This window comes from Medicago sativa, chromosome 6, assembly GCF_051527215.1.
Source record: "Medicago sativa cultivar Bolivia chromosome 6, Bolivia_mono, whole genome shotgun sequence".
Taxonomy (NCBI): domain Eukaryota; kingdom Viridiplantae; phylum Streptophyta; class Magnoliopsida; order Fabales; family Fabaceae; genus Medicago; species Medicago sativa.
In genome coordinates this window covers 84,480,032-84,494,988 of record NC_140754.1, presented here as the reverse complement: position 1 = coordinate 84,494,988, position 14,957 = coordinate 84,480,032, and the positions used below count along the sequence as shown (strand labels likewise).

At 33.9% G+C, this 14,957-nt stretch overlaps 2 protein-coding genes and 2 pseudogenes across 2 annotated transcripts; 2 read left to right on the top strand and 2 right to left on the bottom strand.

The window, feature by feature from the left end:
• Positions 1-1,206: 1,206 nt before the first annotated feature.
• LOC146917552 (NAC domain-containing protein 83-like) lies at positions 1,207-2,450 on the top strand. Its single transcript, XM_085717275.1, has 3 exons — positions 1,207-1,424; positions 1,614-1,870; positions 1,971-2,450. The coding sequence occupies exons 1-3, from the start codon at positions 1,211-1,213 to the stop codon at positions 2,208-2,210; spliced, it is 711 nt and encodes a 236-aa protein (XP_085573401.1). The 5' UTR covers positions 1,207-1,210; the 3' UTR covers positions 2,211-2,450.
• Positions 2,451-3,326: 876 nt separating this feature from the next.
• LOC146917551 (uncharacterized) lies at positions 3,327-5,325 on the top strand (annotated as a pseudogene).
• Positions 5,326-7,873: 2,548 nt separating this feature from the next.
• LOC146917550 (F-box/kelch-repeat protein At3g06240-like) lies at positions 7,874-10,228 on the bottom strand. The gene is made up of 2 exons (XM_085719360.1): positions 9,833-10,228; positions 7,874-9,319 (listed from the first exon to the last, which is right to left on the bottom strand). Exons 1-2 carry the CDS (start codon positions 9,880-9,882, stop codon positions 8,134-8,136), a joined length of 1,236 nt encoding a protein of 411 aa, XP_085575486.1. The 5' UTR covers positions 9,883-10,228; the 3' UTR covers positions 7,874-8,133.
• A 2,070-nt stretch (positions 10,229-12,298) lies between these two features.
• On the bottom strand, positions 12,299-14,542 carry LOC146917549 (F-box protein CPR1-like; annotated as a pseudogene).
• Positions 14,543-14,957: the final 415 nt, after the last annotated feature.

Below are 14,957 nucleotides of genomic sequence, written 5' to 3'. Positions count from 1 at the left end.
CTATTGGATGTGTTTTATAAGTACATCCGAAACTAATGTAAAAAGATAAGGGATTAAGGTTGACCCTTGGTCCAATCCTTGTAATGAAAAATACATTGATAGGGATTAGGGTCGACCCTTGATCCAATCCATGTTATGAAAAAAAATATCCCTAATAATAGTTCCAATAGACAAATCCTAAAACCCCCGAAGTAATTTAGACTTCAAGAACATTTTTGGGTTCAAAAAGATGTCTAAAAGACTTCAGAACTTTTATAAATAAGATAAGATATGTGAATTATAAAGAAACAGCAAAAAATTAGAAAAGGAATGCGGATCAAATTTTTCGCCTCCAAAAAGTTGTCTAAGAAACTTAAGACCTTTTATTAATAAAATAAGATACTCGATCATTTTCTAAAAATATAAAGAAAAAACAAAAAAATTAGGAAGGAAATGTGCAACAACTTTTTTGGCTACAAAAAGTTGTCTAAAAGACTTAAGACCTTTTATAAATAAGATAAGATACACGATCATTTTCTAAAAATATAAATAAACAGCAAAAAATTAGGAAGGAAAAGTGCAACAACTTTCGGCTCCATAAAGTTGTCTAAGAGACTTAAGACCTTTAATAAATAAGATACATGATCATTTTCTAAAAATATAAATAAACAGCAAAAAATTATGAAGGAAAAGTGCAACAACATTTTTTGCTCCAAAAAGTTGTTCAAAAGACTTACGACCTTTTATAAATAAGATATGATAAGATACACGATCATTTTCTAAAAATATAAACAAACAACAAAAAATTAGGAAGGAAATGTGCAACAACATTTTTGGCTCCAAAAAGTTGTCTAAGAGACTTAAGACCTTTTATAAATAAGATTGTGTATTGTACTTTTTGAAAGTTAAGAAAAATTTCTTTTCAATGCAAAACTTGACTTTTATTTCTACTTTAAGTTCCTTAACTACTGGCTCGGGAACACTGGTTAACAAGACTCTATTTAAATTTAATCTAATGTATATGGTTAAGTGTGAGAGTAGTTTTGTTTAGAAATGAATGAGTTAAAGAAAGGATAGTTAAGAGAAAACGTGAAAGTGAAAAGAGAAGAGTTAAGTATAGTTTACACCACTCAACTCAAACAAATGTCGTCTTGTTCTTTTTCATCTTCTTCTTCAGACTATTGACCCATTATTACTATAAAAGAAGACACACTTCATTTCACTCTTCTCCATGCCCTTTATTTGTAAAGAAAAAGAAGATAAGATGGAGAAGATGAATTTTGTGAAGAATGGTGAAGTGAGATTGCTACCAGGTTTCCGTTTTCACCCAACAGATGAAGAACTTGTTGTTCAATACTTGAAGCGTAAGGTCTTCTCTTTCCCTTTACCTGCTTCCATCATTCCTGAAGTTGATCTTTGCAAGTCTGATCCTTGGGATTTACCTGGTATGTACCTTTTCTTTTCTTTTCTTTTCTTTTTCGTTCGTTTATAATCATAACTTAATGAAGCACAGACACAGACATCGGACACAACATGGACGCTGACACATTCAGACACCGGAACATGATAACTTCTACTACTACTACTGCAAACAATGTCATGTGGATTGATTTGAGTGTGTGTTGTTCTTTTAGGTGATATGGAACAAGAGAGGTACTTTTTCAGTACAAAAGAAGCCAAGTATCCAAATGGGAACCGATCTAAGAGAGCTACAAACTCTGGTTACTGGAAAGCAACTGGTTTGGGCAAACAAATCATGAATTCAAAGACTCATGAAGTTGTTGGCATGAAGAAAACTCTTGTTTTCTACAGAGGCAAACCACCTCATGGTTCCAGAACTGATTGGATCATGCATGAATATCGCCTCACTTCCTCTCACTCCAACCCCTTGGTCTGTCTTTCTTTGAATATGTACATTTGTAATTAAGAGTTTAGTCTTGTAATTTAAAGGTGTTGAATTAATATTAATATGAATAAATTGGGTTTTGCAGAATGAAAATTGGGTTCTGTGTCGCATATTTCTGAAGAGGAGAGGTGGTGCTAAAAATGGAGAGGAGACAGTGAAAGGAGTGAAGCCAAGCAATGACAGCAGTTTTGGTGAGGTGAAGAAGAACTCAGCTTCAACTTCAAGTTCAAAAGTGGTTGTTTTCTATGATTTCTTGGCAGAGAAGAAGAAAAATTCTGATGCATCCTCCTCCTCCTCAATCCCATCCTCTTTTGGAAATGCTTAATACACCCCCCTCCCCTTCCTTTTTGAGTCTCCCTCCCTTTTTAAATTGTCTTTATTATTATTACGTCTGTCTATGTCTATGTAATTATCTCAAATATAATGTCCCAAAATGAGGTCGGCATTAAGAGTAGTCTAATCTGAGCTCTCTCAATTGAACAGTATGTATCTTAGTAGTTCTAAGTATTTTCAGTTTCAACAATGTAATCTAAGAATGCAAATGGAAATTCTTTATTTTCCCTTCCTTTTAAGATATTCCCTTGAGTGTATGTTTGGTATCAATGTGTTATGTCACAATCATGGTGATCCACAATGATTTAACTAAAATACATTTAACTTTTGCAAAATCAATCAAAATTAGTCACCGTGATTCTAATATACCCGCATAAGTTAAGCAACACAAGGGTTCTCTTTTTACCTAAAAGCCAACTTTCTTTTTCATTTCAACAAGGTAGGTGCTTTCTTTGATAGAGCAAAAGTGGCTGGATGGATGGAAAGCACAAAAAAAAATAACACTACAATATGGTAAACTTCATGTTTTTCACACAACCAATGACACACACCATCCATGTAGACTTGGGTTCCCTCTGTACATTCCATAGAATACGGCATGTCAATTGTCAACATCAAGTTCTCTCCACAAATTACTTATTAGGCTATATATCTCCCATTTTGGTGAATTAATATCTGCAAACCCAAACCAATAAGATACAAATTCTTTGAAGTTACCTTCTTAATCAGTTGACGAATTTGGTTGTATAAAAACTTTGACACGCCGAATGACATTATAGTCATTTGTAACATGGTTATAACCAAATCCATGAAGACGGACCTTAACAAAAAAAATAAAAAAAACCCTCCTCAACTTCTTTAGTGACAGTCGACTCATCCTTACTAGGTGGAAGAAGCTTGATGGTTTGAATGGTTTGGGTGGTTGTTTTATATTGCCTTTAATACTACCAAAACCCAAAATATCAAAATTGTTATCTTCTCCAAATGGATTTGAAAAATCTAATTTGATTTTATTCACAAACCTTTCACCAAATACAGAATACAAAACAACAGTATAGTGTTCAATAATGTAGAGTAGGAGAGATGCTACGTCATAATAGGAACAACGATGAGAGTTAGATATCAAATCCTTGCTGAACATGTTCATGAAGTGATAATTTTTCGATAAATGAGACCATGATTTGTGAACACATTCAAAACGCTTGAAAGATTTAAGAGGTAATTTTGAGAGAATGAAGAAGGCAATATCATCAGATATATATGTGCTGCTCACCATTTCATTCGTAGCAGCAAACCACTGATTTCTTCTTCTCCATCAATTCAAGGACCTACAAATTAATCAATTATTTTGATTTATTTTCTTATATCATTGAATTAAACTTTTTATAGGGATAGTCACAATTTTTCCTTCTCATATAAGATTAAGTTATATTTTTTTATGTAAGTCAAAAATGTGTAAAATTAAGTATATTTTTTTAATTTGGGTGCAATTTACTAGATAATTTGGGTAAAATGACTAGATTGTACTTTTTTTTAAGGAGTAAATATATTCGATAGTTTTTTTTTTTTAAGGATGAATTTATTAGATAGTTCCTCTCAAAAAAAAATTATTAGATAGTTATTAATTATAGGGAATAAAAAAAGTCTCCATCGAAAACCCAAAAAAAAAAAAAGTCTCCATCATAATAAATAAAAACCTATTATAAGAGAATGAAGAAACAGTCCTTCTGAGCTTAGCTCAGTTGGTATGGACATTGCACAAAATATGCAAGGTCCAGGGTTCAAACCACGGCCACCACCAAAAAAAAGGAGAATGAAGAAACAAGAAACAAACAAAACCCTAACAATCAGTAGTAGAGGCCGCCTGTTCACCTTCAAAACTCTTCTCATATTGAATTGATGGAGAAGAAGAAATCAGTGGTTGCTGCGGCGAATGAAAAGGTGAGCACTACATATATATCTGATGATATTGCCTTCTCCATTCTCTCAAAATTACCTCTTAAATATTTCAAGCGTTTTGAATGTGTTTGCATATCATGGTCCCTCTTATCTGAAAACCATCACTTCATGGACATGTTCCGCTACAATTTCTTATCTAAGTTTCGCCGTGAAAGTGCATCTCTCCTACTCTTTGTTATTGAACACCATAAAGAAGTTTTGTATTCTGTTTCTGGTGAGAGGTTCATGAATAAAATCAAATTAGATTTTTCATATCCATTTCAAAAATATCTTCATTTTGATATTTTTGGTAGTATTAATGGTACACTTTGTCTCCATCAAAATGAACATGATAATCATAACGAAATTGTATTGCGGAACCCAACTACCCAAATAATCAAAGTTCTTCCACCTAGTAAGGTTGAGTTGGAGAATTTTTTTGATATTTCTGCTCCGTCCCATCTTCATGGATTTGGTTATAACCATGTTACAAACGACTATAATGTCATTCAACATATAAAAGTTTGTATAGAAGAAAAACCATCATATGAGTACTCTGGTGACTTCAAAGAAATTGTATCTTACTGGTTTGGAGATATTAATTCAGAGCCAAAATGGGAGATATATAGCCTAAGTCGTGGAGAGAACTTGATGATGACATGCCGTCTTCTGTGGACTGTACTGAAGGCACCCAAGTCTACATGGATGGTGTGTGTCATTGGATGTGTGAAAAACATGAAGATAACCCCATTGGACCATGTTTGGTATCTTTTTACTTGAGCAATGAAGTGTCCTTCACAACACCCATACCCCTAGACGTCGATGATTGTTTTGATGTTAAAGCAAAGTGAATAAACTTGGTGGTGTTAAATGGGTCCATAGCATTGATCTCATATAATGAAGAGACGACTACTTTTCGTGTATCAATTTTGGGTCAAGTCGGTTTCAAAGAATCGTGGATCAAACTCTTCATGGTTGGACGGTTGCTTTACATTGAGCGCCCTATCGGAGTGGGGACAAATGGGGAAATATTCTTCATAAGAAAAGATAAAGAAGTGGGTTGGTTTGATTTGAGTAACCAAATGATTGAGGAGCTTGGTTATACAGCAGAGAATCTTGATTGTAGGATGATAAATTACAAGGAAAACATTCTTCCATTTGAGGAATAAGTAGCTTATATTTATTTATTTTTTTGTTTTTCACAAAGAAGTATATGACTGTGATTGTTGGTTTATTAATAAACTAAGACTTTTGCATTTTTATATTTAATTAATGTTTACTCTCCTTTTATTTGGAAACTTATCTGGCTTCTATATCGATAAAATGAATGATTGCAGGGACTCTCCCCTTGGCTCCTTGTCTCCCTTCCTCTCATCTTTCCATTTGTTTATCATTGTTGCTACTATTTTTTACTGTATCTTTCTTCATCTTATTTTCCGATCTTATGCTATTATTTACTACTTGATTTCTTAAAATGTTAGCTAAATGATCGAAATCATGGTTAGAGGTATGGAAAATGCAAAGGAATGAATGGAAATGAAATAATAACATAATTGTGCTGGAACTTAATTGAATATTAGTAAGAATTCAGAAACATTTAGAAGTGGTGGGACTGGAATGCTGAGATTTCAAATATTTTTGCCTTTCCAAAACTACGGAAATATTTGTGGAAACCGTAAATCATATGGTGATCTTTGAAGTAGGAATATCTTTTTTAGAATCCTTAAATCTGAGAATCCTGAGTTGCTTGGCGTGTTGAGGAGTGGAGATCATGTTTTGTACAGTGTTGAGATATATTGTGTGCAGTTATTGCATTCTGTGTCTGCATTTTCTGTATGGCTTTAGTTCTTTGCTTGTTTTGGTTGCGATGGTATTTTTGTGGGGGGCGTGTTTATTTGTTTTGTTCTGCTCTACTAATTTATGGGAGCAGATCTGGTAGTGATCCTGGCGTAGCAGAATCCGCTTTAGATTCCTAGTGTTTATTTGCATAATCTATGGTCCTGCACTTGAGAATCCGTTTTGTTTCCTGCATAATCTGTGGATCTGGCAGTGATCCTGGCGTCCTAGAATCCATTTTCTTGGTGTGATTTTCTGCTTAATCTTGTGAGCAAGCTTTTGCAGATTGGTTTGGTATCATGTTGTCTTTTCCGACTACTGTTGGTTTGTTAGTGTGGCTGAAGGTTATTTATTTCTTACTGTCATATCATAGCATTTCTATTAGTGAATCAGTTTGGTAACTTGTTAGCAGTGTATCAGACATTTGTTTTACACATTCTTTGCACAGCCGTTGGCATAATGGCAGCGAAGACAGCCGAGTGCTTTTATAATTTTGTATTGTTTGCGCTATCCAAGAATGAACTTGTTAGTTTTTGTATGTATTATCCACTACTCGCTTAATGTCTAAAACTACGACCCTAGAACACTGAGTAATTAGGCAACAATTCACATCTCTACTTCCAAGATCAATAAATTGACTTTTAATTTGAACACCATATTGAGTTGTTCTTTTCTTTAATGATTTTTCCAATGAGATGAGAATTGTTATTTGATGACTGAGTTAAAGTCAGCTACCTGCCCCTTTTATCAGGGGAAAATGATCCACGAAGATCGAAACGTTTAAAGTACACAGATCAAAGTAAGAATCAAAAGTAAAAGAGTGAATGTAACAAAAAAGGATGACAGACCCCTGCACATTAAAAAGCAAAGGAACTATGATGCCTAAGACGCACATTGCGATGCTTTGTCCATCAGAAGATCATACAAAATAAAGCAACTCTCAAGCACTAACAAAATTCAATCAATCTGCATAAAAATCAGACCTTAAGAAATATACTCCCATCATAATCGCTACACATTAAGCACCATAATGCATATAACTACAGCTGCCATGCTGGCCATAAATCGCTATCAACTTCCTTGATTCAACCATACTGCTAACAAGCCACAAATTCGACTAAAAACACCAGCACATGTTACAGAATGATACCTGTAATAGAACAATGATGAGAAATTGAAGTCAAAATACCTAAATTGTCACAAAGTACATATTTCGGATCTTTTTTCATGCAGTCTTCGAAATCAAATAAATCTATGCTCCCCCAACATATAAAAAAGCTAATCTCCAGCCGCATCACCCTTTGAATTCCAAAACAGAATGACCAACACCACTGCACTACCAACTCAAACACTGACCTTTTTCGACAAGAACTAATGGCCTTGCACAACAGCATAACTTCACAATATGCAAAATAAGGCTGCATGATTGGCACATGAAATTTGTACTATCAAGAAGTATGAAAGTAAATAACTGAGTAATTGGATGTGTATTATGGATATACATACAGTTGGCGTGAATGAGGTTTGAGTTTTTGTGATTTCAGCCAAGCTATTTGTTAGTAACATGAATTACTAAAATCTAATCAATTCCACATAACAGTAATATAACATGAAAAGGTTGCTGGAAATATAATCCATATAGTTATGCCATGAACAAGCATTAAATGACATGAAAGAGATTAGTTGATATTGCTGGCTAATGAAAATTAAAATAAAGATTTATTGCTCATTAGATTATTAAGTTTCTCATATAGGAGTTATTTCTACATAAAACTAGAGGCCATCCGGCAAAGCTAAAATGTCATTCTTTTCATTAATACGATAGCAAAATTAGATTGTAAATAAAAAGAAAGTAAACATTCACAATAAAGTAACATAGGCTTGCCAAAAACAAAGAAGTCTCCACCAGAAAACTATAAAGATCATAAGACAATACAATACATATTGTTAAATGCATAGGACTGCATTATGGTATGCCTAAAAATCAGATCACGTAACATTCCTAATGGTACAAAATTCCATCAAAACAGTACCAACCAAAGATACAGATCAAAGTGCCTACAATGCAGCCAGACCAGGATACCCCTCAGCAGTATAACAAATGAAATCAGAGAAGTCCCAATGAAAAAACAATTAATTACTTATTCCTCCAATTGGAAGAATTTTTCTTTGTATATTATTATCCGATTAATATAATTCACTTCTTTGTAACCAACCTCCTCAATCATTTGGGTACTTAAATCAAGCCAAACTATTTCTTTATCTTCTCTTATGAAGAATATTTCTCCTTTCGTCCCCACTCCGAGAGGACGCTCAACACCATACAAGGGTCCAACAATGAAGAGTTTGATCCATGATTCCTCCACACCAAGCTCACCCAAAATTGATATGTAAAAAGTAGTCGTCTTTTTATGATATGATATGAATGCAATGGACCAATTCAACACCACCAAGTTTATCCATGATGCTCCTAAATCAAAACAATCATCTCCGTCTGATGGTATAGGTGTTAGGAAGACCATCTCATTCTTCAAGTAAAATGATACCACACATTCTCCGACCGATGTATCCCATTCACACAACCAATGACACACTCCATCCATGTAGACTTGGGTTCCCTCTTCACATCTGAAAGAAGACGGCATGTTGACATCAAGTTTCCTCCAGGAGTTACTTCTTAAGCTATATATCTCCCAGAATGGTTCTAAAGATTTATCTCCCAAACAGTCTAGAGATATATACCCTTCGTCAGGGTGTTCGCCCGTAATACATACATAACGAATGACGTTATAGTCATTTATAAGGTCGTTATAACCAAATCCATGATGATAATACCAAACAGTAACACTTTCAAAATCCTTTGCAATATCTGGGATTGACGACTCAATAAACTGAGCTGGACTGGGAGGTAGGTGTTTGGTTGTTTGGGTAGTTGGGTTCCACAATACAATTTTGCCATCAATATATTCGTGTTGATGATTGAGACAAAGGGTGCCATCAATACTACCAAAACCAAAAATACTACGACAATCAAATGAATTATAGATATCTAATTTGACCTTATTTTGAAACCTCTCACCAGAAAGAGAATAATAAATGTAATCATAAATTGTTTCGTCATCAACCTTGAAGAGGAGAGATGCTCCGTCATAATAAGAATTAGAAAATAAATTGTTGCGGAACAAATTCATGAAATAAGTGTTTTCAAATAAAAGAGACCATGATTTGCAGACGCTTTCAAATCGTTTAAAAGATTTAAGAGGCAGTTTGGATAGAATGGAAAAAGCGATATCATCAGATATATAGGTGGTGCTCACCTTCATGTTTGTCGCAGAAGTGATTATTTGACAAAACCGAACTTGTTTTTTGTTCCGTTTGAAAGAGTGATTATTTCAGGATTAGAGAAATCCTAGTGGTGTGTTTGGGTCGCAACAGCAGTAAAACAATTTTCAGAAAACCCTATACTTGTTCTCCAAGTGACTAAAGACGGGCCTGTTTGATTGTGTTTGTTTTTTCGTTTTCAAAAATCTATTTTTAAAACCAATTTTCAGAAGAGCGGTGCTATATCTCCCGAATTATTTTTCGGGAAATTTCACGAGGTGTACTATTTGTGAGTAACTCTCACTATAGTTTAGGAAAAACAAAAAACTTTCTCAATCTAAACTAAGTTTTGTTCATATAACAATTACTCTTGCCCACTCAGACCAACATAAGCCATACACTTCTCAAATAACCATTAACAATGTTCTAAACTTCTGATAAAGAAGTGAAAAATTAGATAATATTTTGATTTGATAAGAATATATAAATATGTCCAACTCTTGGGAAAATTTCTGCTATTCTGAAGCTATGCTCTTTCTCTCTGAAGCTGTATTCTTCTTCTTCTTCATGTTGCTTTTGGTTATGCAATTGTAGAGCAGATTTATATTTCTCCTTTGAAGAAGAAACTTTTAATTTTGTGATCATCAAGTTTTCAAATTGAAGTGATGGATAATGAGAGTTACCCATATGAGAAAAGTATGAGCTTTTTAGTGAAATATACCTTTTTATGGGAAAGTAAGAAAAAGAGTAAGGTTGAAGGAGATTAAAATTGATAAAAAGTTGAACAGAGAACCGTGATGTGTGTGTGATTTCTCTGTGATGTGTGTGTGATAGATAAAGACAAGAGTGTGTTCCATAAACCGCTTTAGCTTTTGACCAAGGGAAATGTGGTTGACATGTGTATTGAGAAGCGAATAACCAACTGCCAACTCATTTCGGGAAAATGTCGGGAAAATGTTTCTCGGGATATCTAGCATTTTCCTTTTCAGAAACTGCTTTAAGGTAGAAACATAAAAAATAATTTGTTTGGTAATCTACTAACAATATATCTATCTACTAACAATATATAAAAATTGAAGTATAACAAAATTTCATAACCGTCCTTATTAAACCTCATAATCTCTTTAATATTATGTGCATAAAGGTCATTTCACAAAATTTAATTTATTTGTTTTTAAAAAAAAATGTATTACGGATAATTGTTTGTAACAAATTTTTGGATAACTATCAAGTAAATAATAAGTAATCACACGATTTTTTCTTAAGGAATAAGTAATCACAAGTTGTAGAGAATTATCCTTTTGGTAAAAAAAAAGTGATCACAAGTTTTTTTTTTTTATGGAAAAGTAATCACAAGTTGTAAAAAAATATTCGTTACTATAAAATAAAAATTTGATTAATAGAAATAGGTAACCAAATGTAATCACAACTTAATTTTTAAAAACTTTGATTGGTATTTTTCATCTACTAACAATATATAAAAATTGAAGTATAACAAAATTTCATAACCGTCCTTATTAAAACTCATAATCTCCTTAATATTATGTGCATAAAGGTCATTTCACAAAATTTAATTTAAAAAAAATGTATTACGGATAATTGTTTGTAACAAATTTTTAGATAACTATCAAGTAAATAATAAGTAATCACAAGATTTTTTCTTAAGGAATAAGTTATCACAAGTTGTAGAGAATTATCATTTTGGTAAAAAAAAAAATCTACTAACTGTAACAGCCCAGGCGGGTCCCGGCTAGGCACTGTACCCCCGGCACTGTTACTTACAAGCTTAATCACCACCCCCCCCCCCCCCCCTATAGTGGTGTATTTGCCTCCCGTGGGAATCGAACCTAGTACCTGGGGTTACATGATGACCCCACGTTGATAGGAGGAACCGAATCACATCGGAATGAGAGGGATCCGGAGGCCGTGTAGGTATGGGACTACATGGTTGAAGGAAGGCTTATAAGAATTGTTAGGTATCTAAACAAATACATGTAATCAGGGCAACTGAGTAGCATACAATTATAGCAGAAACCTAACTGATTGAGTTGATGCGACATTGAAAGGGGTAAGGAATTTACCTGCTTTCTTCAAAGTATAGGGTAAAATGTCAGAGACTTCCCTAGCACAGCGAGCACAATCCACAAACAGAGCAATAATCCATGAGCAGCGGAGAACTTAATCACCACCTGCATCACAAGACCTTAAATGTAAAACAACAGCAAGGTGATAAATATCAATCAAACAAGCCCGTATGAAACATTACATTGAATGGAATCCTGGAAAACTCTTCCTCCTAGTCTTCAACAAAAGCTCCCATCTATAACCATATCAATAAATGGATAAACCGGATAATTCCTCGAACTAGAGATTAATCTCTTTAACCTTGAGACTCACAATCTTCGAACAATACAACCATATTTCTTATATTCCCTCTAGACCATTGTTTCTGTCATTTAATGCGCCCACCAACTAGTCTCCACGAATGGAGCTTGCAGCCAACCACTATTTCTGCCTCGGCTTGTAAGGATGTGAATACTGTGTCTCAACCATTAGTATTTTGATTGCTCATCACTCAGTTTCAGTACCGGTACCAAATATATTCATGAAACAAAACCATATCAAACATACACATTGTATATATATCCACAGACACTCAGCACCTTAGCAGAAACACTCGTTCCATAAATACAATCTGCACAATTATATCATTATTTCCTTTTCAATTATTCCTTTACATTTTCCATATCCCTAACAATGATTACACAAATAAATACATACAGAACAGCACAAAAACATTCCTTTTGGGGTGGTTCAACACAAAAATTCACAGTATCACAAGACTTTATAAAGCACTGTTTTAAATATATACCCTATGCAGTTACCATTCCCTTAATTAAGATTTCACGGGTGTTCCTACTTGTTACTGGATATGCAGTAACACAATATTAAGATTAGTAAATTGCTAACGATATCAACATCACATGCACAACGTTAACATACTGTCTTAGAAGGGCAGTGACAAGGAAGGAAACAGATGCACACGGAGATAAAGATTGTACCAATTTAAATTGACAGACCTACGGATATAATTCATGAACAAGATTAATTTAGTTGAACTATGCCGTCAAGCTTGAGCACGCCCAGTTTATTAATTTGGATTAGAAGCAAAAGGAAATATAGAGAAGAAAGATAACGACAGAGACATTAAAATAGAGGTTAGATTACCAAGTTTTTCATTCTTTTCATTGATATAGAAACAAAATTAGATTGCAAATAAAAAGAGAGTAAAGATTCAAAATAAAATTGATTTTTTGAAAAGGCAAAATATATTAATAAGTTCAATACAAGCACAACGTGTGCAAGTAAGGAACAAGGATACAAAGATTACAAGAAACTTGATACAGAAAACATCCCATACTGAGAAGCCAGAGCAATCCAGCAACTCCAACCCCTACTACATAATACTACCACTACTAATCACTGGAAACAAGATACAGCTATGATAACACTCTCCACCATAAAGCTAAGAAAGCGCTGGAAGGAAAGTAACAGATGCTTGCAAAAAACAAAGAAATCTAGACTAGAAAACTATAAAGATCCAGGACAGGTAATACATAATGTTGAATGCATAGGACTGCAATATGGTATGCATAAAAATCTGAACGCATAACATCCCAACGGCGCAAAATTCCAGGATAACAGTACCAACCATAGATACAGATCAGAGTGCCCACAATGTAGCCATGAACAGGATACCCCTCACCAATATAGCAAATGAAACCAGAAAAGTTGCATTATCAAAATAAAATTGATAAAGCAAAACCAAATGGTGTCTTAATTTACTTGACAATAATTGTGATGTGCACGACGAGTCACTTTGTGTACAAAGTAATAAACCAAGGACCACAATCGTATATATGTTGGTGATAAGACAAACAATTAATTATTTAATCCTCCAAATGGAAGAATGCTTTCCTTGTAAATTATTATCTGACATTCAGGATCATCCACTTTAAAACCAAGCTCCTCAGTCATTTGGGTACTCAAATCAAACCAAGCTAGTTCTTCATCTTTTCTTACGAAGAATATTTCCCCCTTCGTACCCATTCCAATAGGAAGCTCAACACAAGGCAATGGTCCAACTGTGAAGAGTCTGGTCCATGATTCCTTCATACCAAATTCACCCAAAATGGATAAGTGAAAAGTAGCCATCATTTCATGATATGATATCAATGCAATGGACCCATTTAACACCACCAAGTTTATCCACTTTACTCCAACATCAAAATAGCCATCTACTTCTGAGGGTATGGGTGTTATGAAGAACACTTCATTGCTCAAGTAAAACGATACCAAACTAGGTTGAAATGGGATATTATGTTTTTCCCAATATCCATAATCCTTCTCACACAACCAATGACACATTCCATCCATGTAGACATGAGTTCCCTCAGTATAATCCATAGAAGGCGGCATGTCCACATCAAGTTTCCTCCAAGAGTTACTTCTTAGGCTATAAATCTCCCATAAGGGGTCGAAATATTTATTGCCTAGACACTTGTGGCGCTCATTGTTTGGATCTGCAAAGAAAATATAACGAATGACCTTACAGTCATATGTAACATGCTCATAACCAAATCCATGAAGATAAGGCACAAAGGTAAATGAACGCTTAACATCATCAGGGAGATATGAATCAACCAAACTTGGAGGAAGGAGATTGAATTTCTGGGTAGCTGGGTTCCATAATACAAGTTTGTATCCACAATATTGATAGAGCAAGATTGTGCCATTAATACTACCAAAACCAAAAAGATGAAAATAGGTTTGGTCATGAAATGGATTTGAGAAATCTAATTTGACTATATTCTGAAACCTGTCACCAGAAAGAGTATACAAAACTTGTAGATACTGGTAAGGTGCCCAGGTTATAACCTTTAGGAGTAGAGATGAACGACGATTAGATAAGAAATTGTTGCGGAACATGGTCATGAAACGAGTATTTTCAAACAAGAGAGACCATGATTTGCAAAGATTTAAGAGGCAATTTAGATAGAATGGAAAAGGCAATATCATTAGGTATATATGTGTTGCTCACCGTTGCAGACACTGATTTCCTCTTCTCCATAGAAGCTAAGCGAACTTCCTTTGCCATTGATTCGATTTTTGAATTGTAAACCCTAAAGCCCTAATTATGGATTGTTAGAGTTTTGAATCGAAAGAGCAGTGAGCCAAGAATGAGTGTGTCAGTCACAGCAATCACTCGATGTATTAAAATATACTCAAATAACTATTTCATAAATTAATGATACCATGATAAGTAAGCTGATATGAAAATAAGTAAATATATTGAATGTTAATATGACAATTTTAACAAAGTATTTTAATGTTGGAGACTATTTTAACTACTCGTTTCACATTCATGGATCAAAATGACTATTATCCTTTTGTTTAAGTTTTCAAAATTTTTTAGGTTACATGTCAGTCTTTATGTTCTTTTTATGTGGTAACGCGTGTAGATTATTAACGATATATTATAGAAATTTTGTCTGTGAATTACAAACGATATTTTATATAATTTTTTTTATATAGATTAAATTATAAGTATAGATATTTTTCTTTCAAAAAAAAATATAGATAT